We start from the raw sequence: 25904 nt of genomic DNA, 5'->3' as shown, positions 1-25904 counted from the left end.
TTTTCTCTATTGCTTAATTAATCCGTTTTCGCTTCACTTTCCTCTGAACTCTTTTCCGGATTCGATTTGTCGTCCAACTGCTTGTCTTTGTGTGTCTTGACGTGTTTGCTCAAATGGTCGCTCCGCATGAATCTCTTATTACAGATAGAGCACCTGAAACGCTTCTCGCCTGTGTGCGTCCGTAGATGCCGCTGCAATTCGTCCGACCTGGTGAATCGTTTACCGCAGAGAACCCACGGACACAAGAACGGTCTCTCGCCCGAATGCCAGCGTAGGTGGGCCTTCAGGTGTGACGTCTTGCCGTAGACCTTGCTGCACAAATGACACAAATGCTGCGTCTTTCGTCGCGTCACCGTCCCGTTTCGTTCGTTTTCTTGACAATTCGGACAGTCGCACGTGACTCTGCGGTACCTGCGATGAGCCGGGTGCGTAATCGTGACCGGACCGGGACTCGAACGCACAGGAAATGGTCCCGACATTGCTGCAGCGGCTGCGGCCGCCTGTGCCTGCCAGTTTCTCTCCAACCGTTCGGTGTCAACGGGCAAACGCGCCGGTTTGATGACAGGAGAGCTGAGGTGGAGTATGGCAGTGTTCTCACCGTGTGAAATATGGACTGTTTTGGATACTTCACTTACCGGCAACGCCGTCGGTCGTCTCACCGTGCTAAAATCCGACGGAAAAGGTAGCGAGACGGCCGACCTCCACGATTTCCATGCCTCAAGAGCGGACGGAGCAGTGTAGGGTCGAATAGTCGGAGGATGGCGCAAGCCCGAGTAGTTGTTGTCTGGTTTTTCTTCCGGCGCTTGGACACTTCGTTGCGTCGCAGGAGAGCGTTCGTCATTGCTGACGCTCGTGCACGTCGCCGCTAGGATAGCCAGAGGAGAAACAGCGGCGAACGCACCCACGGAGCACTACACTCGAGATAAGAGATAAAGAGAGAAGGCTAATTAGTAATCATTATGATGGGATGGTAACCAACGTGTTGTACTCGCGATCGGATCTCCTCACTTTCCGACATTCGGTGAGTCGATGTGGGTCGATCTACACGCAAGATTCGTCGAGAGGGAGAGAAATTCGAGCTGGGCTTCAAGCGTTTGCCTATGTCTCGTAGATTCGACAAATTCAATTGTCGCCCTCTTCATCCTTGGGCCGACCCACTGGCGTTTTATCGCTGGTCCAATCGGCCCGCCCTCTCGTAAATGTCATTTGTTCTTCCCTCGTCTGGAAGAATGTAAACAGTGAATAAAGTTTATGTGGCAGGTTTGTCTACGAGATAAAAAAACGTTGTTGTCTTTGCTTTGCAGGGGCATCGTTTTATCACTTTTGTTTGCTGCGATAAAATAGGTTGCGTCTAGACTTGCGAGCCATTTTGTGTTGGAGATTGATGGATGATCGTGTGGCAATTGCTGAATTCTTGTCATTTTGAGCTGCTAGACTGTCAGTGGGTCGTTTGACTAGTTTTTGGCTACCAGGGTAAGGTTTGAAGCTGGAGCAATGCTTGGATCCTTTGCCAGCACTGTCTGCCACTTCGATGTGTCACTTGTTCAACATAGACTCCGCCCTGAGGTGGTAGTCTCCAAAGGTGTGCCGACAGACGGTGCTTCCTCTGAAGTAGGCGGAGCTAATCTTCGGAGGCGGTGCTTCAAAGGGTCGGACGCTTTGAAATGTACTTGCTAATTCAAATGTAATTTGCAAGCTCGGTGCTGGACTTGTTGGCACTAATTGATGACACCGCCTTCTTCCCTCTTAGAGGGCCGTCACTATCAACAGAAATGTAGCACGTTTGAGGAAGTAGTTTGTAGGTGGAACCTGATTGGTGCGGTCGAGTCAAAAAAGCGGGGTGTGAGATAGAGTTGCGATATATGTGGTTTGGTACCGCCTTGTACACTTCAATCTGCACGGATTCCTGATAGATAGACGTTGTGACGATGGAATGTCCGCAGCAGATGAACGACAAGCAGCGCATGCAGCAGGTACAGTACAGTTAGTTGGCTTGGTCGGAGCTTAGAGCGAAGATTTGCTAACGTTGTCGCCCGTTTTCATTTAAGCTTACTATAATTCATCATTTCTTTTTAGTTTATTATATGTTCCAAGTCCACTTTACAGTCTTCACTTCAGCTGGGCCAAAACGACGTATTCTCGCTGACTCCACCCACCCAGTCGTCAGATTTATTTTTTGCATCTGGATTTGGAGGTCCGACTTGCACTCTGCGTGGTAACCACAAGCTGCACGTTGCAGTTCCTAAGCCTATTCGTGCTATGCCTTACAATGGAGGTCTTTGCTCTTGTAATCCTCGAGTGCCTAGTAGCTCCGCCCATATCGGTTACGGTAGGCGGAGCAGTTTGGTAGTGAGCCCTCCTCCTCCGCAAAAGAAGAAGCTATCGTTCAGCATCGACACTATCATGGACAAAGATTACAAGCCTCGATCGCAAAGCGCACTGCATTCTCCTCCGCATGTGGAAATCCTTGTGCAACCATTTATTCCTTCTTCTACGACGCTTGCCGAGGAAGTACGCGACGTGCAGTACGAGAGGGTGAGACGCTGCAATCGATGTCAATGTCCCAACTGCCTGTCGAATCAGTACGGTTCTGGGAGTCAAAAGCAGCACATTTGTCACTATCCGGGATGTCGCAAAGTCTACGGAAAGACGTCACATTTGAAAGCTCATCTGCGGTGGCATACTGGTGAGAAGCCCTTTCTATGTTCTTGGCCGTTCTGCGGCAAGGCTTTCACTAGATCTGACGAGTTGCAGCGTCACTACCGTACTCACACTGGCGAGAAGCGATTTACGTGCTTACAGTGTGGAAAGAGATTCATGCGCAGTGACCATCTCAGCAAGCACATGAAGACGCACAGAAGCGACGGAGACGAGGAGAGTGACTCTACTTGAATAAGTACATTGCACTACAGATTTAGTAATTTTACGCTGGTTTACGAGTTGTCAGTGACGTCAACTGTTGCTGCCCTCTTTACAATCAAAGAATTTTACAACTATTAGTGTATAAATCTGTCCGAAGGAAGTCTTTCTAGATTCAGTGACTGTGCTAACGTGTAGTATACTAGACTCTGACGGGCAGCTAGGTCATAGATGGCGCAGATGTGTGTTGCGTACAGATTTTTGTGAGTACAGTATGTAGAGTTTGAGAACAGCTGCAAGCTCTTACTTTTGATCGCGAGTCACGTGCAGGCAGAATCAGTCACGTGCTAGCGGAACGAGTCGCGTGCTAGCATATATATATATATATATATATATATATATATATATATATATATATATATATATATATAGCAGCACAAGTCGCGTGCTGTCAACGTTGCAACAATTAAATAATAATTAAGGTGTGCAAGTCATGTGTTGCCAGACCAAAATTACAACGTACATAGGAATGCACCAATAAGTAAAGCCGATTCCCTTGCATTTTTTGTTATTTCGTCAAACAGTCATGGTTCTCGACGCATCTACGCATGCGCTGTGATATCAAAAAGAGAAAACCAGGCAAACAGGTATACACAGTGGCAAAGACGTCATTGGACCTATAGTTAGTGTAATAGTAATAATATCATTCCTGTTCTGCGAATCAAAACTCGGCAGACGTAATTACGTTGACGTAGCCACGCCGGAAGTGCTATTGTCTCTGCTGCACAGTCGTCAGACGATCAGTTGTCAGTTGTCTCTCCAGCTGTCTAGCCGTGTTGCAATTGGATCGAAACGATGGCCACATCAGGCGACGGTAGAGCTTCAGACGCAGAGTGGAAACGAATACAGCAGAAAACGTTTACCCGGTGGTGCAATCAGAGCCTTCGATCGCGTGGAATGGAGATCGAAGACCTGCAGACTGATTTCGCCGACGGATTGAAGCTTATAGCGCTGCTCGAGGTGTTATCGAAGAAGAGCATGGGTCGCTACAACAAACGACCCAAGGTGCAAATGCAGAAGTTGGAGAACGTGGCGAAGTGTCTGAAGTTTATTGGGTCTGAGGGAATGAAGCTGGTCAATATAGGTGTGTGAGCGTAGTAGACGTGATGCAGTTGATTAGACCGTAGATTTAGCGTAGGTTTGTTTTGATCCGGTCACGTTCGTTCCGATCACGTTCATTCCGATCCTATCTACATATCTAGGAGTTGACGGTATCGTGCTTGCTTTGTTGTAGAGGAACCGGGTAACTTACTAAGGCTTCATCACCTCATGTCTGGCGAGGAGGCGTGATGGGATTAGTTTATGTTGTGGAGAAGTTTTGTAGTACGACAAGTGCTCTAGATATCTAGATACCTACACCAGCCGATTGCAATTTGTTGCACGTATCCATACGTGCAACAAATTGCAATTGGCTGGTGTAGGTGGACATACCTTTGTGTTGCATACCATGTATGTACATATGAAGGATATCTGTCGCGTCAAGCATTCCGTGTGCATTTAAATTATTATGCGTCAGCTGCTGTGGGAGTCTCATCTAAACTATTTAATATAGTACAAAGGCTTCAATCTAGAGAAACAAGGAAGTATCTATCCTCTTATTCTACTTCATAGCATAACAATACCTAAGGGCATTTAGCCATACTGTTGTGTATTGGATATTGGAGACATGATTATGCGTGCCTTTTATGTCCCTTTCCTTTGCTATGAGAATCTGTTGTAGTGGTGAAGCAGTAGGCTAGGTTTCAACCTCTCTTGGATGGTATTAGGGGGGACAAGGTATTAGAACACAGCTGATGATGATTGGCTGTTAGTGTATTGTGAAGGATACCCTCTGTAGATCTTTTTAATAGTATTATGTAGTTGGAAGTTAAGTCAGCATGGTCCAATTTGTTTTCATTATGTATTTATTATGTTTGTATTGATTGCCAGAGTTATTTTGTCATATATTTATGCATATGGAGATTAGTTACAATGTGTACTGATTAGTCTTCAGGTGACAGGATTGTACTGCAGGGACTTCAGTCCAATGAGGTGCTAGCACTATCATACTGTGGGTGATGTGACATTACTAAGCAGTGTGTCTATGATTGGTTAATGTAATGACAAGTCAGTCATACAATGACAAGGAACCACAAATCAATACCTATGAATAGTCGCGTAACCAGCCCCTTCCTTTTTCTAACTTATGAACAGCTAGTAGGGTGTTTATGACACACCATCCACTAATCTTTGTATATTCTGTTATTTTTGATTAATGTCAAATCTAGTCGTGAACTATGTGGAATCGTTTGAAAACTTTTTCTTGTGTTTGCTGTAGTAGTTAGGTTAGCTTGCTTGAACGTTAGAGTGTCAGGTGATTTGTATCTGGTCAGACAAGCTACATGTATATACTGTCAACATGCAGACAACAAGAACTCACTGACCTATAACAACTGTAACTATGTGTTTAGATCTTTATTTTTTTAGGAAATCAAGACATCACTGAAGGCAATTTGAAGTTGATTCTAGGCTTAGTGTGGACACTCATTTTGCACTACCAGATCAGCACGGGTTTTGATGGTGGTGAAGGCGGCAAAGGCAAGAAAGGGAAGTCAGCCAAGCACGTGCTTTTAGATTGGGTGAAAGAGAGGATTCCAGGTCACGAGATTAAGAATTTCTCAACCGACTGGAACAGTGGGATTGCAGTAGCAGCTCTAACTGATTCTGTTGCTCCCGGTTTATGCCCTGAACACAAGACAATGAACCCATCTGCAGCATTAGAAAATGCTCAACTGGCAATGGGACGTGCAGAAGAATGGTTGGATGTACCACAGGTGAGTTACAGGATAGTCTTTTGTGTTATACAAATATGCATCTACTTGTAGTGAACAGTCCTTTGTCACTCTGATGTTTTTGAAAGTGTAACTCATCATGCTGTGTTTGTTCATCTGATGCATCTGTTTTACGCAAACTTTAGTTGTTGCTTTTGTGAATATTTTGTTGTTTGTAGGATGGGTTTCAGGATAACACACACACACACACACACACACACACACACACACACACACACACACACACACACACACACACACACACACGCGTGCACACGCACGCACACGTGCACACACATGCACACACACACATGCACGCATGCACGCGCGCACGCATGCACACACACACACCCCACACGCACGTGCACACACACACACACACACACACACACACACACACACACACCCGCCCACACACACACCCGCCCACACACACCTCACACACGTCTGCACGCACACACGTCTGCACGCACACACTCACACACGCCCACACGTACGCACACAGGCAGGCAGGCACACACGCACACACACACACACATGCTCACACACACACACACACACACACACACACACACACACACACACACACACACACACACACACATGCATACACACACACCAGTTTTTGTAATGTATAAACATTTTGAGAGTTTGCATGTGTTGAGAACTTTATAGAGAATTTTGGCAGTAGAGTAAACTAAACATCTTTGGACATTTTTTCTGGAAAAATAGTCACCTCTGTCACATGACTTTAATAACAACACTGGCAACAGGAAGGAATGTTTCTGTTTGGAAGTTTTAGAGGTTGTTAAATTCATGAACCAATTAGCCACATTAATGTTCTAAGCATCATTAGGTCAGTCCTTCATTATTGTCAATTAATATACTTAGATTTTAACTCCTCATGACATGGTGAATCCCAACATTGATGAGCTCAGTGTGATGACATACATCTCTTACTTTCGAGACGCTCAACCGAAAGAGGGAATGCCAATATTTGGGCCTGTTGAAGTGGCAGTTGCTGTTGCAGTAGAAGAGACAGAACTGGATATGACTGATGCTCCATCGAGAGAACTACCAACGTTTAAAGTATTTACAGATGAGATTGCATCAGTAGAGCAAGCTCGAGAATATGCAGAGGTAACTATGCTAAATAAATAATTTTTATTTGATTTACATTAATATAAGGTTAAGGACTGTTGGTGATGACTTTGATGTTGCAATTAATAAAGTAAATTATTAAACTGCTAGCCTTTGTGTCTGCTGCAATACTTGTATTGTTTTTTATTGTTTAAATTTGTGAACAGAGAGGTAATGGAGAAATGCATGTTGTTATTGGAGACCAGACAAATGATTTGGACTCGATGGTTCCTGTTCTTGCACATGCGTTTCTTAATGATTTAGTAAGTAAAGTTGTCTAATCTATTTATTTGTAGAATTTTGTATTTGTTTTTATGATTACACAGATCAATAAGTCATTCAATCAACCATCTTCACTAGTTGTGCCAGTTTTCAATGTCGTGAGAGCAGAACTGAAGCTTTCACCAGAAGCCAAGCTCTTGTTTGCTGAGAGCAATGTTGATGTCACCAAGATTATATGCATTGATGAAATTGATTTAGCATCTCTTGCTTCAAAGGGTCGCCTTAAAATGTCAATTGTTAACCACAATGTGCTTGCAGATTACCAATTAGTGTTGGCTCCAGCAGTGATTGAGATTATTGACCACCATGAGGACCAAACCGGTGACTTATATGGCAGCAATGTGGCAAAGATGATCGAACCTGTTGCGACATGTACGAGCCTTGTTGCCGAATTTTTTACTTCTCAAATGCCTCAGGCTCTTGAGAAGAATCCTGATCTTGTTCGTTTACTGCTGGGGGTCATACTCCTCAAGACAGATAATATGGATGCATCTAGCCATAGCTCAGAGAAAGATAAAGAAATGGTTGATCAACTAGTTGCAATAGGAAGTGTTGATCGATCTCAACTGTTTGGTGGACTAGATGCTGTAAGTCTTTATCGGAAAGCGTACAAGCTTCTGAGAAAAGACTACCTTTGCAATCCAAATACCAATCTAGGTGTTACATTGGGATGCAGTGTTGTCACCATTAGCTGGCAAGATTTTATGGCACTTGACGGTGCACTAGACGCTGTGCTGCTCATTCGTGCCGAGGAAAACCTAGATTTTGTCATCGTTATCTGTATAGACAAACGGGATGGTGAGGTGAAGCAGTTCATTGGAATATACAGTGAAGATGAAGGGATGAGAAAGCAAGTCGTAAAGCTGTTTTTGTCTCGTCGGGTGCTGAAGTTTAGTGAAATGAATCTGCCAGAAAACCAGAAACATTTGAGTTGTTTAATGAAAGAAGGCGAACTGTTATCCCGATTGGACCTGTTTGATTTGATAACTGTCGCTTTGAGTCAGCCTACTTTCAAGTCATTTGTGGATGATATTGCATCTGTCCATGCCATGAAAGATACAGCACAGGTTAGTATGTTGGATATTGTTCAGTATGGCCACAGGTCTGATTATTTATTGTAAACTTTGTCAGAGACGAGAAGGCACAATTCACATTGTGTTAGGCAACACGGCTTGTGATCTTGACTCTATGGCATCTGCCTTGGGAAGAGCTTACTATGATCATGTGGTATGTGTTATTATTTCAACATTTGTGTTATTGATTTCAGCATGAAAGTTATGACGTGTGATTGCTTTCTAGACTGGCAGAGCTCCTGCTACTGGTGTAGTTTCACCAATGTTCAACGTGTACAGAAATGATCTATTTCTTCGAACTGATGCAATTAAGCTCTTTGAGTTGTGTTCTTTGAATACTGCTAATGTTACGTGTGCCGATGATGTGAACTTGGATCGATTGCAACAGGACAACCTATTGAAGTTGACTCTTGTCGATCACAATGTGCCGACTGAAAGCCAGAGAGACTTGGTGCCCTCTGTAGTTGAGATTGTTGATCACCATCAAGATGATACTTCAGATGTGTATGACAAGACTGTTGAGAGAACTATCTCTCTGGTTGGATCATGTGCCACTCTGATTGCTGTTGACTTTCTGTCTCACAAACGTGAAGCATTAGAGCAAAATGAAGACCTGGTGAAGCTACTCCTTGGTGTCATACTTCTTGATACAGATAACTTGAATCCGACAACGGGATTAGCCACATATCAAGATTGTGATGTGGTTTCACAGCTTGCTGGTTTGACAGACATTGATTGCAGTGGTTTGTTTACTGAACTGATTGCTGCAAAGTTTGATACAACTGGTTTGTCGGCATATGATCTGCTGCGTAGAGACTACAAGTATGCTTCATCTACTGCTTCTGGATTCACAGCAGGTGGCAGTTCTGTACCAGGAAGTGCTATTAGGTTTCTAGATTGTGAAGATGCCCAAACTGCACTGCAACAATTCAGCAAAGAGAAAAGTGTGAATTTATTACTTGTTGATGCTATTTTCTATTATTCAGATCAGAATAAGCGTAGACGTCAAATTATAATCTACTGCCCTAACAGGAAGTTACAAATCAAAGTTGTAAAGTACTTGCTAAAAGAAGGCGCACTTGGCTTAAAGGAAGTTTCCCAAGCTGACTCAAGCATCCAGGTTTTCGATCAGGATAATACATCAGTGTCTCGGAAACACATGCTAGGACTGATCTGTGCTGCTCTTGATCAAGAGGACATTCCAAGTTTTAAGTCATATATCGATCATATTGCATCGATGCAAAAAATCACACAGATAGTAGAGGTTTGTTAACAGCTTTGATGAGGAATGTTCATTTGGGACTCAGTGTATGTGCGTGCGTGCATTTTTAGAGTGAAGAAGGCAGTGTTCATATGGTGATGGGCAGTCCTGCTTGTGATCTTGACTCAATGGTGTCTGCCTTAGCTCGTGGTTACTACAATCATGTGGTGAGCGTTGTTGTGTTGAAGAGAATGAATTGTATGTTTGTTGTTCGCAGCCGCTTGGGATATTGTGTGTGCGTTATGGTTTTGTGTCGTAGTTTGTTGTTGTTAGTTTGCTTACGACTTTGTCATTTTTCCAGACGGGCAAGTCGCCTTCGTCTGTAGTTGTCTCGCCAATGTTCAATGCTTCTAGAAGTGACTTACCGCTGAGAACAGAGGCCACTAAGTTGTTTGAAGAGTGCAACGTGAACTCTGCCAACGTCGTCTGTAGCAGTGACTTGAGTTTAGAGGAGCTGCAGACGGATGGCAAGCTGAAATTGAGTCTGGTCGATCACAATATGCCGACGGAAGATCAGAGAGACATGGTGCAGTGCGTAGTGGAGATTGTCGATCATCATCAGGATGACAGTTCGGGAGTGTACGATGAGAGTGTTGAAAAGACCATTTCTGCGGTGGGATCGTGTTCCACTCTGGTTGCTAGCGACTTCTTGTCTCACAAACGCGCGGCATTGGAAGAGAACCCGGATCTTGTGAAACTTCTGCTCGGGGCCATACTCCTCGACACCGATAATTTGAGCGAAATCACAGGCATAGCGACGGAGAAGGACAGTGAAGTAGTTGCAGTACTGTCGAGCATGACAGAATCGAGTTGCGACGATCTGTTCAATGAGTTGAGTGCAGCCAAGTTTGATACATCCGGTTTGTCGGCATACGACCTGTTGCGTCGAGATTACAAAGATGCCCCTTCGACCGAGAACGAGTCTACGGCGGGTGGTAGCACGGTACCCGAGAGCGGCACTAGTTTCTTAGATCGCGAAGATGCTGCTGATGCTTTACAGCAATTCAGCGGCGAGAGGGGCGTTGACGTGTTGCTTGTTAACTACGTGTTCTATTCTGATGTTGATCGACAAGAACGGGAACGTCAAATTGTCGTATATTGTCCGAACGATAAGCTTCGCGTCAAAGTTTGCAAGTATCTTCTGGCCGATGAGACTCTGGGACTGAAGGAAGTCGGGCAAGAAGAGCAAGCCGATGGCCACGTTCGAATTTTCGACCAAGACAACACATCTATATCGAGGAAGAAAGTATTGATATTGATCAATGCTGCTCTCGGTCAAGAAGACATTCCAAGTTTCAAGTCATTTGTGGACGACATTGCATCGGTCAAGACTGTGCAAGAGGTGGTGCAGGTCGGTAGCATTAGTTTGTGTGCTGGTGAGAGAATTTTTGCAGATGTGATATTGTACACTAGAGTGGAGAGGGCAGTGTTCATATGGTGATGGGCAGTCCTGCTTGTGATCTTGACTCAATGGTGTCTGCCTTAGCTCGTGGTTACTACAATCATGTGGTGAGCGTTGTTGTGTTGAAGAGAATGAATTGTATGTTTGTTGTTTGCAGCCGCTTGGGATATTGTGTGTGCGTTATGGTTTTGTGTCGTAGTTTGTTGTTGTTAGTTTGCTTACGACTTTGTCATTTTTCCAGACGGGCAAGTCGCCTTCGTCTGTAGTTGTCTCGCCAATGTTCAATGCTTCTAGAAGTGACTTACCGCTGAGAACAGAGGCCACTAAGTTGTTTGAAGAGTGCAACGTGAACTCTGCCAACGTCGTCTGTAGCAGTGACTTGAGTTTAGAGGAGCTGCAGACGGATGGCAAGCTGAAATTGAGTCTGGTCGATCACAATATGCCGACGGAAGATCAGAGAGACATGGTGCAGTGCGTAGTGGAGATTGTCGATCATCATCAGGATGACAGTTCGGGAGTGTACGATGAGAGTGTTGAAAAGACCATTTCTGCGGTGGGATCGTGTTCCACTCTGGTTGCTAGCGACTTCTTGTCTCACAAACGCGCGGCATTGGAAGAGAACCCGGATCTTGTGAAACTTCTGCTCGGGGCCATACTCCTCGACACCGATAATTTGAGCGAAATCACAGGCATAGCGACGGAGAAGGACAGTGAAGTAGTTGCAGTACTGTCGAGCATGACAGAATCGAGTTGCGACGATCTGTTCAATGAGTTGAGTGCAGCCAAGTTTGATACATCCGGTTTGTCGGCATACGACCTGTTGCGTCGAGATTACAAAGATGCCCCTTCGACCGAGAACGAGTCTACGGCGGGTGGTAGCACGGTACCCGAGAGCGGCACTAGTTTCTTAGATCGCGAAGATGCTGCTGATGCTTTACAGCAATTCAGCGGCGAGAGGGGCGTTGACGTGTTGCTTGTTAACTACGTGTTCTATTCTGATGTTGATCGACAAGAACGGGAACGTCAAATTGTCGTATATTGTCCGAACGATAAGCTTCGCGTCAAAGTTTGCAAGTATCTTCTGGCCGATGAGACTCTGGGACTGAAGGAAGTCGGGCAAGAAGAGCAAGCCGATGGCCACGTTCGAATTTTCGACCAAGACAACACATCTATATCGAGGAAGAAAGTATTGATATTGATCAATGCTGCTCTCGGTCAAGAAGACATTCCAAGTTTCAAGTCATTTGTGGACGACATTGCATCGGTCAAGACTGTGCAAGAGGTGGTGCAGGTCGGTAGCATTAGTTTGTGTGCTGGTGAGAGAATTTTTGCAGATGTGATATTGTACACTAGAGTGGAGAGGGCAGTGTTCATATGGTGATGGGCAGTCCTGCTTGTGATCTTGACTCAATGGTGTCTGCCTTAGCTCGTGGTTACTACAATCATGTGGTGAGCGTTGTTGTGTTGAAGAGAATGAATTGTATGTTTGTTGTTTGCAGCCGCTTGGGATATTGTGTGTGCGTTATGGTTTTGTGTCGTAGTTTGTTGTTGTTAGTTTGCTTACGACTTTGTCATTTTTCCAGACGGGCAAGTCGCCTTCGTCTGTAGTTGTCTCGCCAATGTTCAATGCTTCTAGAAGTGACTTACCGCTGAGAACAGAGGCCACTAAGTTGTTTGAAGAGTGCAACGTGAACTCTGCCAACGTCGTCTGTAGCAGTGACTTGAGTTTAGAGGAGCTGCAGACGGATGGCAAGCTGAAATTGAGTCTGGTCGATCACAATATGCCGACGGAAGATCAGAGAGACATGGTGCAGTGCGTAGTGGAGATTGTCGATCATCATCAGGATGACAGTTCGGGAGTGTACGATGAGAGTGTTGAAAAGACCATTTCTGCGGTGGGATCGTGTTCCACTCTGGTTGCTAGCGACTTCTTGTCTCACAAACGCGCGGCATTGGAAGAGAACCCGGATCTTGTGAAACTTCTGCTCGGGGCCATACTCCTCGACACCGATAATTTGAGCGAAATCACAGGCATAGCGACGGAGAAGGACAGTGAAGTAGTTGCAGTACTGTCGAGCATGACAGAATCGAGTTGCGACGATCTGTTCAATGAGTTGAGTGCAGCCAAGTTTGATACATCCGGTTTGTCGGCATACGACCTGTTGCGTCGAGATTACAAAGATGCCCCTTCGACCGAGAACGAGTCTACGGCGGGTGGTAGCACGGTACCCGAGAGCGGCACTAGTTTCTTAGATCGCGAAGATGCTGCTGATGCTTTACAGCAATTCAGCGGCGAGAGGGGCGTTGACGTGTTGCTTGTTAACTACGTGTTCTATTCTGATGTTGATCGACAAGAACGGGAACGTCAAATTGTCGTATATTGTCCGAACGATAAGCTTCGCGTCAAAGTTTGCAAGTATCTTCTGGCCGATGAGACTCTGGGACTGAAGGAAGTCGGGCAAGAAGAGCAAGCCGATGGCCACGTTCGAATTTTCGACCAAGACAACACATCTATATCGAGGAAGAAAGTATTGATATTGATCAATGCTGCTCTCGGTCAAGAAGACATTCCAAGTTTCAAGTCATTTGTGGACGACATTGCATCGGTCAAGACTGTGCAAGAGGTGGTGCAGGTCGGTAGCATTAGTTTGTGTGCTGGTGAGAGAATTTTTGCAGATGTGATATTGTACACTAGAGTGGAGAGGGCAGTGTTCATATGGTGATGGGCAGTCCTGCTTGTGATCTTGACTCAATGGTGTCTGCCTTAGCTCGTGGTTACTACAATCATGTGGTGAGCGTTGTTGTGTTGAAGAGAATGAATTGTATGTTTGTTGTTTGCAGCCGCTTGGGATATTGTGTGTGCGTTATGGTTTTGTGTCGTAGTTTGTTGTTGTTAGTTTGCTTACGACTTTGTCATTTTTCCAGACGGGCAAGTCGCCTTCGTCTGTAGTTGTCTCGCCAATGTTCAATGCTTCTAGAAGTGACTTACCGCTGAGAACAGAGGCCACTAAGTTGTTTGAAGAGTGCGACGTGAACTCTGCCAACGTCGTCTGTAGCAGTGACTTGAGTTTAGAGGAGCTGCAGACGGATGGCAAGCTGAAATTGAGTCTGGTCGATCACAATATGCCGACGGAAGATCAGAGAGACATGGTGCAGTGCGTAGTGGAGATTGTCGATCATCATCAGGATGACAGTTCGGGAGTGTACGATGAGAGTGTTGAAAAGACCATTTCTGCGGTGGGATCGTGTTCCACTCTGGTTGCTAGCGACTTCTTGTCTCACAAACGCGCGGCATTGGAAGAGAACCCGGATCTTGTGAAACTTCTGCTCGGGGCCATACTCCTCGACACCGATAATTTGAGCGAAATCACAGGCATAGCGACGGAGAAGGACAGTGAAGTAGTTGCAGTACTGTCGAGCATGACAGAATCGAATTGCAACGATTTGTTCAATGAGTTGAGTGCAGCCAAGTTTGATACATCTGGTTTATCGGCATACGATTTACTGCGTCGTGATTACAAAGATGGTCCTGTATGTTCTAATACATTGGCAGTTGGTGGTAGCAAAATACCTGAAAGTGTTCTTGACTTTCTTTCGCGTGACGATGCTTCTACTGCTTTGAAGGAGTTTGTTTCACTAAAGCTCACTGATGTTCTAGTGGTCAGCGGTGTCTATTATATGCCTGTAGACCAAGAACGAAGACGCCAGATTGCAGTTTACTGCACAAACCATGAAATACTTGAAAGGGTTACGAAATACCTTACTGCTCAAGGCATATTGGGTTTGAGTGAGGTTATACAAACTTATCCAAATATCAGTGTATTTGATCAGAGGAACACACGAGTTTCCAGGAAACATGTTTTAGTTTTGGTTTGTGCTGTTCTTAGTCAGTCAAAAGAAGAAGAAATTGTTTCTTTCAAACTCTTTATTGACCAGAAGGCTTCTGTGGAAGCAGCATTAAGAGTAGTTGAGGTGAACATTAAGACATAGATATCTGTGTTCTTTTTTAGGAGGTTCAAAATAATTAATTAATTTGTGCTTTTTCAGGGAGAAGGTTTTCTGAATGTGGTCATGGGTGCTGTTTGGTGTGACTTGGATTCTATGGTATCTTCTCTTGCTCAAGCTTATTTCAATGACCTTGTAAGTAAAAGCATGATGTTTGCTGCTTTGCAACTCGACAAGTTGCCATACTTTCTGGCAAATTGATTTTATTGAAAAGTTGATCGATCAATATTTTGTGAGAGGAGTTACAAATACTAGCAGCATAGTCTTAGTAAGGGAAGCAGTTTGCACTAGGAAAAGAAGTGTCAACTTTGTAGTATTGGGCTGGTATTGGGTATAATCATTACAAAACTGTCATACACTTAGCTGTCATATTATATAGAGTGATGCAGATTTGTGAATTTTGTTCTTGATAAACAATTTTGGAATAACTACTTGTCTTACCCGGTACTCATTTTTAAGTTAATTGAAAATGTACAAATTTGCATACATGTGGTGAAGGAATTTATAATTTTTTAGGTTTAAAACAATACCCTTGCTAGTTTGTTGTTGTTTCAGCTATTACGGCTAATCTGCTGTTGATGTAGTGTAGTTATGTCTCTTTTGTAGGTTGGCCGAGGTTCGGGTGGTCTCGTCATTCCTGTTTTTAATGCTCATAGGAGCGACCTACCAATTCGTGCTGATGCCATGCATTTGTTTACAATGTGCAGTGTTGATTCAAGTAATGTTCCTTGCGTGGAGGATCTTGATCTTAGTCATTTATTGCAAGATTGTCGTCTTCGACTAAGTCTTGTAGACCACAATGTTCCATGTGACTCTCAAAGGAATCTCGCTTCTGCTGTAATGGAAGTCATTGATCACCACGATGACACCAGTGGCAATCTGTATGGTCCAGATGTAGACATAAATGTTGTGTCAGTTGGATCATGTGCAACTCTGATAGCTGATAACTTTCTGAACCAGAAACTTGTTGGTCTGGAGAAGAACCCAGATCTTGTAAAACTGCTTCTTGGTGTCATTCTACTTGATACAGAGAACCTTATAGCATTGGCTGGACTTGCCACTGATAAAGATCGAGAAGTAGCTGATGCATTGTGTCGGCTGCTGCCCGATGTCAACCCTGATGTGTTATATAGGCAGCTTAGAATGGCAGCTTATGAAAATGCTTGTACTCTTTTGAAGAGTGATTACAAAGATGCTCCCAATACCAAGTCTGATGTCAGGGCAGGAGGTAGTACCATTCAAGTGAGGTGGGAGACTTTGTTTGGTCAAAAATATGCCAAAGAAGCTGTGCAAGAGTATGCAACAGAGATGGATGTAGATGTGTTTCTTGTGGATTGTATCTCATACTCTGACTCAGAGAAGAAGCAACGATGTCGACAGCTGGTCATCTACAGTGAAAATCCTCAGATACTGAATCAGGTGGTTGAATTTTTGAAGTCTCAGTTTACACTTGGATTGAGGGAGCTACCTTCCAATGATTCTCGCCTCCTCGCATTTCAACAGGGCAATGGATCTGTCTCTAGGAAGAAAGTTCTGATGATGATCAGTATAGCTCTCATGCCAACGTTCAAAATTTTTGTTGATGAACGTGCATCTGTGTCAGTTGCAAAAGCAAGTTATGCCAAGGTATTAATTAAGAATATTTCATATTTGTTGTTTTGTCTATTACTTTTGTGCTAGTATTACTGTAGATCGAGATTGGAAGTTACTTGCCAGTTTACGTAGCTTGGGGAGATTTTGCTTTGTATAAACTCCACATCAACTGGGCTAAAACCCAGTATGTGAATTGTCAGCTAGCTTTTACAGTTATTTTAGAGTAATAATCAGACTGTCATAGACTTATTTTAGAGTAATAGTTAAGGTGTCATAATTTGTTTGCTGTAATGTTTGATGTAGCATAATTTGCTGATCGTTGTCAGCATTTGCTTTTGTTTGGAAAACTGGCTTTGACTGCTGACAACAAGATTTTCAATAAACATGTATGTGATGTTACATTACAGACATTACAGAATACATGTTGGATGGTTTAATTGGGTATAGAAGGAAGGCACGAAGTAGCTATTGTGTTATTTGTTTGGCCCTTCGTGTTGTAATGCTACTTGCGATGTCTTTCGGAATGTGGGCAGATGCTTTTTTGTTGTTTGTTGTTAGTGTTTCTATTTGTTTGTGGTTAAAACTTTATGCTGACCTTTGAGCTGATTTGTTAATATGTTAATCTTTACAGGTACAAGAAGGTGATATTCGTGATATTCATGTTGTCATGGGTAATCAATCCAGTGATCTTGACTCAATGGTTTCGTCATTGGCACATGCCTACCTTACTCACTTGGTAGGCATATTTGATGGTCTGAGCATTATCTTTGTGTGTAACTGTCATTGTACAGGTAAATTCGTCACTTGGCCTTGTGATTCCCATGTTCAATGTTCCTCGAACAGATGTTTCTCTTCGGGTGGAAGCATTGTATCTCTTTTCTGAATGTAATGTTAGTACAGCTAACATTGTATGTCTTGAAGACATTGACCTGCAGCACTTGCAAGCAGCAAATCGGCTGGAGATGACCTTAGTTGACCACAATGTTCCTGCTGGAGATCAGCAAGTTCTTCTACCATCAGTGATAGAAATCATTGATCATCACAAAGATGACACAGGAAATGTGTATAGGAGTGATGTTGCAAAGAACATCAAACCAGTTGGCTCTTGTTGTACATTGGTAGCCAGTGATTTTCTGGAGAAAATGCCTTTGATGTTAGCACGGAACCCTGATCTTGTCATTTTGTTGTTGGCAACTATCCTGGTAGACACTGTCAATTTGGATTTTTCAGCTGGCCGAACAACAGACTCGGACAGAGATGTTGTGACTCGTTTGACTGCACTTGTAGATGTCGATCAAGATGATTTGTACAATAGATTGCAAAATGCCAAGTTTGATCTTTCTGGTCTCTCTGCTTATGATTTGCTACGAAAGGATTTCAAGGATGCTACACCGAATTCTCAAGGCATCAGAGCTGGAGCAAGCAGTGTTTCTAAGATGCTTTCTAACTTCATGAAAATGCCTGATGCTAATAATGCTTTAGATCACTTCACTTTGGATCGTAACCTTGATCTATTACTACTAGTTTTCATGTCTTTCTCGAGTCAAGAACGCCAGCCGAAACGTCAGTGTGCTGTTTATAGTAAACAAGGTCCTTTGAGATTTAAAGTTGCCAACTACCTGAGAAATCAAGAGTCTTTGCAATTGGAAGAAATAGCAACAAACAACCCAAATTTGATTACTTTTGATCAAGGAAACATTACGATCTCGAGAAAACAGCTATTGCCTTTGATAAATGATGCTCTAGTTGATATTCCCCTTGTTCTTGCCGTAGAACAGGTTGAAATTCAGAGAGTTGAAGAATCGGTCGCTCCTTTCTCATTTGACATGTTCTCAGATGATGATGATGATGATGAAGATGATTTGATTGCTGGTGATCAAGAAGATCATATAGCCACTAGAAAGCAGCCATTTCCTTTAACAAATGGTGAAGTAACTGAATATTTAGATCCAGATGATGGTTCAGTTGTTTCCATAGAACGTATTGAAATGCAGAGGGTTGAAGAATCAGTTGTTCCTTTCTCGTTTGACTTGTTGTCAGACGATGATTCAACAAGTTCTGTCAGGGAGCCAATACCAGAATTAACAGCAGAAGAAGAAAGACGTGAAACTAGACTTTGGAAAACTGTGACTATTGGTGGGAAGGAAAAAGTAGTTGACATGGAGGCTATTGAACCATACAAGAAAGTCATGTCTCATGGAGGTAAGAATTTAGTAGAGTTGCTAGGTTAGGTTAGTGCCTTTGTCAGGAATGTGTGTATACTCTCCTGACTTGTACCTGTAATGTCACATCATGCTGGCATACCACGCCAGTGACATTGTCTAGAAGTTGTAGGGCAGTCAAGTCAGTCTCTAGATCTGCAAACTGTGTTTCTATATTATTGTTGTCGTGCTCATATTATGTGTCCTGCTCAACCAGATCAGTCTGGTTTGTAAAGTCTATTACAAGTACCGGAAGCAAACCCTGCTGCAGAAGTACTTAGACCATCACGGCTGTCTAGAAAGAAGACATGACTTTACTAAGGATCCGAGTAGATCCCAGAAGCACTGTTATTATTATTATGTGTCGTGCTCAACCAGATCAGTCTGGTTTGTAAAGTCTATGATTATTATTATTATTATTATTATTATTATTATTATTATTATTATTGTTATTATTACTTTTGATGTTTCTATAGCACAAGGTAGCCACACTTGATATGTAGTGATGATATTGCAGCTGTTGGTAGTACTGCAATTAACAGTCTATGGTGTCTATCTTTTATCATCAGTTATCTCTAGAACCTGTAGAATGTGAGATACATTGCAGTAATATGAGCTGTTGTGTACATAAGATAAGGAGAGAATATTGTGAGATAATTAGGATGTAGCTTGTATAGGATGTGGCAGATTGTTGTTGGAATTATCTCTCTAAGTGGTGTAACTGTTTGCTTTGCTTGCTTGTTTAGGGTATGGTGGACATGAGCATAGATATGCTGTAATTGTGTTTGCAGCATGTTATCTACCTGACAAGTCGATTCCCAACTATGCTTATGTTTTGGACAACTTGTTCTAGTAAGTCTCAGCAGCACTGTTGCATGATTGTCTAGTTTGGGTGTGTTTTTATTATTAGTGTGTTTTGACAGTTGCTGTGTTTATTTAAATATAAGCTGATGAATAGAACTTAGGGCTATTGGCACAAGCTTGAGTTTACATGGGGTTAGGGTTGCATTGTGGGTTGTATTCTTGTGCAAGTGTACCACAGATTACCACATTCATACCCATCATACATTGGTACACACACATCACACATTGGTACACTGTACCCCACACATTCATCTCATTGGTCACACACATCACATATTGGTACACTGTACCCCACACATTCATCACATTGGTGAACCACTCACACGTTAGTACCCGACTCACACATTAGTACCCGACTCACACATTAGTACCCGACTCACACATTAGTACCCCACTCACACATTGGTACTCCCTCAGACATTGGTACCCCCTCAGACATTGGTACCCCACAAAACAAGCCATTTACTACCCACACTCACACAACTCACCATCACTCACCATCACTCACATAACCCACCTATAAACCCACCCATCACATAGCCCACCCATCACATAACCCACCGACACCTCACTCACAAAATCAGCCCATCACTACAATAACCTATCCACTTGCTCATGCACTCGCCTATCTACCCTCATCCACTCGCCCATCCACTCTTCCATCCACTCACCCACCCACTTATTTGGTGCCTGCCCACACACACCATACTGGAATCAGTGTCTTAAGAAAGAAGTTTGTTTCTGTAAGTGTTTGCAAATAGTTGTAGTGAGATATCAAAAGTTCTTCAAATATGTGGGCACTGTTGTGTCAAACAGTTTCGGATAATGTTTTGATATTACATTCGAGTGTGAGTGGTGTATACTCAACTAACTGTTTAGATGTTTGATTTGTGTACTGTATGTAAAATTATCCTACAATTAAATAATACTGAAACTTTATTTGTAGCTACTGTGTTGGTATTCTGGAGGCACTGGCTGCTGACCACTTTATGGTTGTGTACCTTCATGGAGGTACAGCTGAAAGAAATGTGCCAAAGTTTCGTTGGATGAGACGATGCTATCCAATGCTTGATAGCCGGTATGTTTGTAAGCTAGTCGTTATCTAGTTTCAGTATACTTGGTAATAATCCTAGTAAGGTCTAAAGTGGGAGTCACTTTTGATTAATTAACGAGTGATCCATTCTACAAAAATGAATATAACAAAAGGTGAGGGGAAGTGAGATACATGAGGCTTGAGATCATGTTATTATCAAGTCTAGTTGTCAAATTAACTCAGTCTGGTTGAAGCTATCAGTCTAGCGTTGAATTTTGTATGGAGTCATCGATTGATCATGTCAGGAGTTGTGCTTGTGCTACTGTTGCTGCATGTTTATTTATTGTAGGATCAGGAAGAACATAAAACAACTGGTTGTCGTTCATGCTGGCTTTTGGACTAGAACTTTAATAAAGTTGCTGAGACCTTTGATAAGGTATGTGCTGTGTTGTTACTTCATTGTACTTTTGTGCCTTCCTGTATACTCCATTTTTACATGTCTGTTTGTCTGTTTGTCTGTTTGTGTTTTGCTCTCTGTTTGTGTATCTGTTTTGCATTTATTTCTGTGTATGTGTGTGTGTGTGTGTGTCTGTTCTGTCTGTTTGTCTGTCTGTCTGTCTGTCTGTCTGTGTCTGTTTGCATGCGCCCTTGTACATATATTAGCTTGGATAGCCAGTCTGTTCTATTTGATATTGATTTGGTGTTTTGTATATGTGATTGTGTCGTATTTAGTGCCAGATTCTACCACAAAGTCCATTATGCTTTGACCTTGGAAGACCTTAGTCAGTATGTAGATTTACAGCAAATTACAATTCCAGAAGCAGTACTGAGGTGAGCAGTGTTAATATGAACCATAAGTGGTACAGGCACAGTGAGGACTTACAATCCTTTTTAGTTGGGATGAACGACTTAGTAAAGGAAAACGGCAACAAAAGCGATCTGAGTCTGCAGAACCTCTCACTACTGGTTCACAAGATGCAGTAGAAGAAATTGGTGAATCTACTCAGCCCCAACAAGAGGGTGCAGAGTCTGAAAGCAAATATTTAGTTGACCAAGATGAATAATAGCAGTCAGAATGTTTTGTGTGTGAATTAGAGCTGCGTATTAGAATTAGTTGAACCTCGAGTTGGGTGTGCTTGTTGTAGTCACTGTAGTGGAATTGAATTTAGAAGCGAATTTAGTTTAATGTTGATGATCAAAGACAGATAGACTAATTAGCAGAAACTGATGAGTATGTGTTGCTACAGCAAACACACTAACCAGTATTTGCAATTCATCATCAATTTGATGCAAAATTGAAATCAAATCAATGGTGTAAGAATCATAGAGAAAATGGGTCATGTAATGTGGCTGCAATTTCAATTGCATAATGTGTATTTTAATTTCAATTTCTGATGATATCATTAAATTTTGTCGATTACATTATGCAGTTTCGTTACATCACGACCAGATCACATGGTAAAATGCTGAGCTATCAAACATCCATCAGTGTGACGCCATCCGCGTGAGTTCCGCTCTCACTTCCTCGCCACATCCCACTAGTGCGCGCGGCACCCTATTCCCCGTATCTGGTGAGTCCACGCACCGCCCTTCCTGCCAGCGCCACACCGCTCGCAGTGAGGTCACGCAAGTTGCACGCGACGCACACAGACCACCCGACAATCCTCAGGACTAGCGCACAGCTTGAAGACGCCCTCCGTCGACGCTCCTCAACTACGATCGACTTCCTGCAAGTATGTTGCTTATCACTCTATGTAGCAAAGTGGCATACAATGTTCGAGATTGGCTAATACAATACTTCTCTGCGCCTCCCAGGCGGAACCACAGGCCCTGCCTCGAGCCCAACCTCCTCCAAATCGTAGCCTTAGCGAGTCGAAGTCTGGTTGGAACAGACGTCGGAAGCCACAAGGGAACCGAATGGAGCACGAACAGCAGGTAGGTGTACATGTACGTCATGCGATGTGTCGACCATCTTTTTTTTTCGATATCGCGGTCCGACCCTTTCCGTGTTCGGCTCGCGTGGCTCGAATTCGTGGCGATAACGGCCGCACAACGAATCGGCGCGTCGTCGACGTCACGAGACGCGAGTTTGCGTGCATGTCGTATTTGCAGGTCAATCGCGCTCTCGTCGTTGAGTGTCTACCCTTCGTTGCACGAGTAGGCGTTTCAGTCAGTGCAAAAAGCGGCGACGCCCGGTGGATTTGCTGGTTGCACGTCTTGTAACCACACCCAGTTGGTCAGTGTTCAGCGATAGCCACTCCGTCTCGTATCGAACAGGCGGGGCGTCGTACCTATAAGTACCTCCTTATCCGGCGCGACACGCGCAGAATCGCGGCTAACTCTGTTTCGCTACCGACCGACATCATGCGAATAGGCGAAGGTTGGTCGTCTCCCTCTTTCTCATGGCATTCGCTCGTCTTATCATCGACTCATTCGTTTGCTAATAGCTCGCTAATTGCGTTAGTAACTGAAAGGAGGCCGTCCGGAGTCACCAATTAGCAGTGCATGCTTCTGGTCGTTTATTGAAACGTTGGGAGTGTCACTGATGAAGACTGACGTGTAGCGAGGGCGGTCGCTCGTAATTCGATCTGCAAGCGACGATCGCTACTGGCTGTTTCCGTGAGCGTAGCGGAAGAATCCTGGGATTGGTCTTTGCGGCTAGGAATAACTGCACACTTCATTGAGTGCATAGCTGGCTTCCGTGTTGTCCGTTCCTGTGCGAATCGTGTTGCAATGTCGAGTCTGGCGCTTCCACAAGCGAAGGTTTAGTGTACTTGACAAAATTTTTTCTCTATCTCGCGTCGCTTCTTGCACCTAAACGTGTCTTTCTATTGTTGGATGTGTAAATATCGTGTTGTGTGTGTGAACGGAACAAAAGGAACGTGGGGTCGTTCGCCCTGCCTTCATCCTTGTCTGTGCCGGCCTTCTCCGTCGTTTCCCCACCCAATCCCGCCCCTACGATTTCTTTTTTTGACTTACAGGATCAGACGTCGGAGCCGTCCCCGTTAGCGTTGCTCGCGCAGACGTGCGGACGTTTCGTGCCCGGGGAGAAGAACTCGACGACGGGGTCGGTCGCGTCGAGCAGCACGCCACAGAACAACACGGGATCATGGCAGCAGCAGCAGCATGTGCAGACGCAGTCGCAACCGCAGGCCATTCCCACTCAGGAAGCCTGCGTTCCAAACGACGGTCAGCCTCACATACAGCTGGCTCCTCCCAGCTCTGTTGCTCTCATCCATCAGCCTCTTCCGCAGCAGTTGAGCAGCGGGATCATTCCTCAAGCGCTCATCGGGTTACCGTCGGTTGCGACGAGCGATGGCCACACGAATGGCGTTCCTTACACTCAGCTGACAAGCAGCGTGGTCGTCAGACCGTCGCCCGTCATCACCAACAATGGCGTTCAGATCATCTCTTCGTGTCCGACGGCGATGGGGATGTCCGGCACGGCCGTGCCGACGATTGTCGCATCGGGATCGATGGTTCAGAACGGCGTGAGTGCGCTTCAAGTGGGCAAGAACTTAGACGCGCAGAATACAATATGGGCGCCGTCCTCGTCGCTCGCTGGCATCAGTTCTATTGCTCAAGCGGCCGCTGCTGCAACGGGCGGCGCAAACGCTGCAGCACTGGCGGCGCTCTGGCTCCGCACCAACGTCTCTCCGACGTCATGGTCGGGTGCAGGCCTGCAACCGTCCTACTTCCCGGCCGGAGCTCCGCTCCCTCCCATCTCACCCATGTCGCCGATCTCGCCCGTCGTCGCGCAGTCGACGTCGCAAACCGTTCTGGATCACGCTCAACTGCAGAACGACCCGGGAGTGCTCCTCCAGGCCGCGCAGCAGTGGGCGAAACTCAACGGCATGGCGGCCATCGCCTCAGTGGCGGCCAACCAAGTCGTCAACGGCGATGGAAAGAACATGCAAGGTCAGCCGCCGCCTCGTCGAGTGCGTAGAGTGGCGTGTTCGTGTCCCTACTGTCGTGACGGCGAGGGTAAGACGATTGTGACGGAGAACGGGACGAAGAAGAAGCAGCACATTTGTCATTATCACGGATGTGGCAAGGTGTACGGCAAGACGTCGCACTTGCGGGCGCATCTTCGCTGGCACACGGGCGAGCGACCATTCGTGTGCAACTGGATTCTCTGCAACAAGCGATTTACGAGGTCCGACGAGTTGCAGCGGCACCGTCGCACGCACACGGGCGAGAAGCGGTTTCAGTGTCCCGAGTGCAAGAAGCGCTTCATGCGTAGTGACCATCTCAGCAAGCACATCAAGACGCACTCGAACAATCGAAACGGTGCGGCGGGCGCGTCGAAATCGACATCAAAAAGCGAAGCGACGCAACCGCTCGCTCAGCAGTGACGGACAGATTTGAGTATAGACGACGGGCGTGAGAGCTCTTGATGTTTGTGTGTAGTGTCCGACTTGTGGGTAACAGTTGGCAGTAAGGTGAAACGCAAGCAGTATGGTAATTGTGTGCTTTTCTTGATCAGATTGCAGAGGTAATTGAGAGATAGTGATATTGGTTCAACTTTGATGTCGTTTCCATTTCAAGTAGCTTCCTGTAGAATTTCTCTTTTCATGACTTCTATTTATAATGCCGCACACTAGTAGGTTGAGTGTATGTAGAGTAAGTTGTGTAGATTTTGGATAGCGTAGATTGCCTGATGTAGCAGATTTCTATATGCTGTCATAAGCTACTACATTATCAAGTGTCATTCAAAGAGTACTGTACTGTAATGATTGTGTGGAATACTATGACTAATTTTGCATGAGGCCATGAGGATGAATTAGGGACTTGAGAGTGTATGGGTTTGCAGACCATTGGTTTATGTTGATGTTTGTTCCTTTTGCAGTTCTACAGGAGCTTGTAAAGCTTTGTTGTTTGCTACTATTTGTGTAGACAGATGGCTCACAAAGCTATAGAGCTCTCCAGCAATTGAGTATAATCGAATATGACACTTGATGGATTGATTCAACGTTTTCATGTATGAAGAATGTGTGTAGTATGGGTTTGTTGTTTCCATTTCTAGTTATACAGCAATGTGCCCTTGGGGAGTGCATGGAGGCTTCTTTGATTTTGTGTTGGTCTGTGTGTGTGATTCAGATTGCTATGAGATTTGTTGCTAACTGCTTTACAAGATGATGGGAGGAGTTCCAATCCACTGCGTGTCAAGATGATAAAATTAACACTTGGAAATGGCGCTTGGCCCAGTACAACTCTTTGACAAGAGCTTAGCAAGTCTAGAGTGAATTTGTACACTATCTACTATTCTCTAAGCCGTGATGGTTGTAGTCTAATGAATACAAATGCAAAGCCCTAGGTAA

General features: G+C 44.4%; 4 protein-coding genes across 5 annotated transcripts; 3 read left to right on the top strand and 1 right to left on the bottom strand.

The window, feature by feature from the left end:
- Positions 1-17: 17 nt before the first annotated feature.
- Positions 18-1076, bottom strand: LOC134194414 (transcription factor Sp9-like). Its single transcript, XM_062663348.1, has 2 exons — positions 989-1076; positions 18-911 (listed from the first exon to the last, which is right to left on the bottom strand). The coding sequence occupies exons 1-2, from the start codon at positions 1016-1018 to the stop codon at positions 18-20; spliced, it is 924 nt and encodes a 307-aa protein (XP_062519332.1). The 5' UTR covers positions 1019-1076.
- Positions 1077-1372: 296 nt separating this feature from the next.
- LOC134194415 (Krueppel-like factor 17) lies at positions 1373-3172 on the top strand. Its single transcript, XM_062663350.1, has 2 exons — positions 1373-1973; positions 2077-3172. Exons 1-2 carry the CDS (start codon positions 1929-1931, stop codon positions 2890-2892), a joined length of 861 nt encoding a protein of 286 aa, XP_062519334.1. The 5' UTR covers positions 1373-1928; the 3' UTR covers positions 2893-3172.
- A 511-nt stretch (positions 3173-3683) lies between these two features.
- Positions 3684-21889, top strand: LOC134194299 (uncharacterized). The gene is made up of 24 exons (XM_062663226.1): positions 3684-4003; positions 5386-5732; positions 6621-6869; positions 7037-7132; positions 7196-8218; positions 8283-8378; positions 8451-9488; positions 9557-9652; positions 9787-10836; positions 10899-10994; positions 11129-12178; positions 12241-12336; positions 12471-13520; positions 13583-13678; positions 13813-14859; positions 14935-15027; positions 15499-16518; positions 17117-17221; positions 17277-18687; positions 19433-19538; positions 20497-20628; positions 20933-21019; positions 21316-21414; positions 21479-21889. Exons 1-24 carry the CDS (start codon positions 3715-3717, stop codon positions 21645-21647), a joined length of 10941 nt encoding a protein of 3646 aa, XP_062519210.1. The 5' UTR covers positions 3684-3714; the 3' UTR covers positions 21648-21889.
- Positions 21890-22195: 306 nt separating this feature from the next.
- Positions 22196-25300, top strand: LOC134194300 (transcription factor Sp4-like). Of its 2 annotated transcripts, XM_062663229.1 has the most exons (3): positions 22196-22316; positions 22399-22518; positions 23565-25300. In XM_062663229.1, the coding sequence occupies exons 2-3, from the start codon at positions 22501-22503 to the stop codon at positions 24936-24938; spliced, it is 1392 nt and encodes a 463-aa protein (XP_062519213.1). In that variant the 5' UTR covers positions 22196-22316; positions 22399-22500; the 3' UTR covers positions 24939-25300. The 2 variants fall into 2 exon arrangements, with proteins under 2 accessions (XP_062519213.1, XP_062519212.1); XM_062663228.1 differs by lacking the exons at positions 22196-22316; positions 22399-22518 and adding an exon at positions 23241-23346.
- The last annotated feature ends 604 nt before the right edge of the window (positions 25301-25904 follow it).

This window comes from Corticium candelabrum, chromosome 18 (genome assembly GCF_963422355.1).
Source record: "Corticium candelabrum chromosome 18, ooCorCand1.1, whole genome shotgun sequence".
NCBI classification, from domain to species: domain Eukaryota; kingdom Metazoa; phylum Porifera; class Homoscleromorpha; order Homosclerophorida; family Plakinidae; genus Corticium; species Corticium candelabrum.
This window is presented reverse-complemented; position numbering and strand designations above follow the sequence as displayed.